The 2,687-nt window shown below is 72.1% G+C and overlaps 1 protein-coding gene across 1 annotated transcript in view; it reads right to left on the bottom strand.

Annotated features, from left to right (window-relative positions):
• PTGS1 (prostaglandin-endoperoxide synthase 1) overlaps positions 1-1,064 on the bottom strand; it is a 15,044-nt gene extending 13,980 nt beyond the window's left edge. Inside the window, exons 1-2 of the mRNA XM_019541126.1 lie at positions 912-1,064; positions 244-529 (exon numbers count right to left, since the gene is read on the bottom strand). Of these exons, the coding sequence (XP_019396671.1) occupies positions 244-529; positions 912-1,064 (439 nt within the window). The remainder of the gene's footprint in view (positions 1-243; positions 530-911) is intronic.
• Between the last annotated feature and the right edge of the window lie 1,623 nt (positions 1,065-2,687).

Genomic DNA, 2,687 nt, shown 5'->3' with positions numbered 1-2,687 from the left:
CGCCAGGGCCGGGAGCCGGGCGGGGAGCTCCGCGCCGCACCCGCGGCACGAGGCAGGCTGCCGGGCAGGACGGGACGGGAGCTAGAGACGTCTGGCCCTGCGCCCGAGCCGGCACCAGCCGCCTGCCACCGCGGGCGCAGGGACTCGCCGACCAGAGTAACCCCCGCCTCAGCAGGGAGCCGCTTTGGGATGGGCTCCCCGCGCAGCAGAGCCACGCGCCTGCTCCGGGCCCGGCCGGGGTACCTGTGCTGGGGCTCCCCAGGGCCAGGCACACGCTCAGCATCGTCGCCAGCGAGACGGGGAGGCTCGGCTCTGCAAGGCAAAGGAAGCACGTCGGCAGGCGAGTCCCGGGAGGGAGGGCCGCGGGGCCGGGGGCGCGCCCGGGACTCACTGGCCATGCTCCCGACGCTGCCGCGGCACTTCCCGCGCTGCCTCTGGCTCCGCTGCGCCCGCCGACCCCGGCGGCTGCCTCCACCACTCCCACTTCTCGCTCCTCCCGCCGTGCGGGCTGCCAGGCCGCTTCTGGCCCCTGCGCGGAGGCCGTAGCCGCAGGCGGCCCCGGTCCAACCCGAGCAGCGACCCCTGCTCGGCGGGCCCCCGCCTCGAAGCCCCCTGCCCTGCTTCAGAAAGCCCCTCTGAAGCTGCCCCCAGTGCCACAGCAAACCGCCGCCTGCAAGCGCCGTGGGGCCCGCGTTACTTCCAGCCAGCCGCTCCACGTTTCCTCCGGCAGGAGCTGGGCACAGCCGGGCTCCCGCAGGGGTGGGGCTTTTTTTGTGCAAAAACATTTATCCCTATATCTGTATAAACACGTGGAGATGCGTAACTCCACCCCGAGCAGCCCCTGCGGTTCGCCCGGCAGATCCCACCCGCGGCGCAGCTCGCACCACGTATCCGCGCGCCCGTCTCCGTACCCGCTGCGGGGCTCCCACGCTGCGAGACCGGCCAGGCCGGGCTCCCGTGCAGCTCCGGCCTCCGAGGCGGGAGGTTTTGGGAACCGAGGCCTGGGCCGCGCTTCTGGGGCCGCGCTTCCGGCGGCGGCTCTCGAGGGAGCGTTGCAGGGGCATTAAGTGTCACCGAGAGGCCTGCACAGTTATAGGGGAGAAGCAGGGCTGGGGCTTGCTGCCTCCTTCTCCCCGCCGCAAGGAGCCCCGGGAGCCGGCCCGTGGGCACCAGCACATCCGCGCCCAGGACGTCTCGCCTGTGCCCCCCAGCGCCGTGCGAGGCTGTTCGCGAGGCAGCGGTCGGTGCCTGGCAGTGCCCCAGGGAGGCCAGGCACGGCACACGCCGAGCTCTGGGAAAAAGCAGCCAAAGTCCCGCTGGACGCCCTTGCAACAGCCCGGGGCCCAGCGCGCCGCCCCTTGGACTCCGCGCCCGCACATCGGTGCCCGCTGCCTCACGGGGAAGCAGAGGCGCTGGGGCTGCCCGGCGGGCCTCCGCCTCCCCGGTGCCTGCGGCCCGGCAGAGCCCGGGGAGAACGGGGCCTTGCTCACAGCGCTTCCCTGGGGCCGCTTTCTTGCTCGGCCTGAGTCGCTTGCCCAGGGTCTGGGCCTTGGCTTCCCCGAGCCCCAGATCCATGGACCCTGGTGCCCACGGCCCTTAGTTTCTTTGGCAAAGGGGCAGGCGATTGCTGAGCTGGACTCTGCAGGGGCAGAACCAGGGACCATTTTTGCATGCGTGGAGCCACGGGAGGCCGGTGGAGAGGAGCTCGGCCGGAGCCGTTCGCCACGGCCCTTCCTGGAGCCCAACCTGGGGGCTGCCGGCACTGACAGCGGGTTCCTGCCGGGGAGCAGCGCTCGCAGCCGAGGCGCGTCTGCCTGCTGTGTTAAGGCTATCGCACGCTGCACCCGCCCGTGGCCTGGGCTTATCTGCGGCCCCCTCGGCTTGTCCTGCAGGAAGCTGTTGTCCCGCCGGGGCTGGAAACTTCCTTTGCGCCGCACCAGCTCCCAGCTCTGCGTGCAAGCCGCAGCCAGGCTGGCTGGGCCTCCCCATCGCCCAGCCAAGTCGAGAGGCAGCGAGAGCACAGAGGCAGCCGATGCTTCTGGCAGATGTCTCTAGCAGCACATGGGAGGGGAGGGGATGGACGCCAAGGGGCACGGGCAGGAGAGGGCAGAAGTGCAGAGGCCAGCTCCAGTGCCTGCGCACGTACCAGCTCCAAGCCCCTCTTTCGGGAGCCAGGAGCCGGGTGGGGTAAACAGGGAAAGCCGGGACCTGGGAAGAGCTTCAGCACGCAGAGGACGTGCGGTGCAGCTAATGAGTCCGGCCGTTTTGCAGCTCTCCTTCCAACAGCGCCGCGGCCGGACTTGACTCCGGCACAGCGGTCTCCCGCCCAGGGGACGTCTTCCCCTCAGCCAGCCGCGGGCACAGGGAGTTACTCCCGCTCCAGCCTAGCAGGCGCAGGTGCGACGTGGGCGTTTGGCGCGCGGGGCGGCCGTCGGGGCCGCTCGCTGCTTGCGGAGCCTGGGCTCCCACCAGGGTCCATCGCCGGCTCCGGCGCGTCCGGCCTCCCCTCGGAGTCGGGTTTCCTCCGCGCCAAGGGAAGGCCTTGGCCGAGTCGGAGCGGGGCCCGGCCCGAGTAACCGTCCGTGGGATGCGGTGGCTGGAGGGGGGGCGCCGGCCTCGGCCGCGCCGTGACGCGTGCACCGACACGGGCCCGCTCCCGCTGCCCCTCGCACCTGGCCGGCGCCCCC

The sequence above is a fragment of the Crocodylus porosus genome, unplaced genomic scaffold, assembly GCF_001723895.1.
Source record: "Crocodylus porosus isolate Cpor-Errol unplaced genomic scaffold, CroPor_comp1, whole genome shotgun sequence".
Lineage (NCBI taxonomy): Eukaryota > Metazoa > Chordata > Crocodylia > Crocodylidae > Crocodylus > Crocodylus porosus.
Note: the sequence above shows the minus strand (reverse complement) of the source record. Positions and strands in the feature narration are given on the sequence as shown.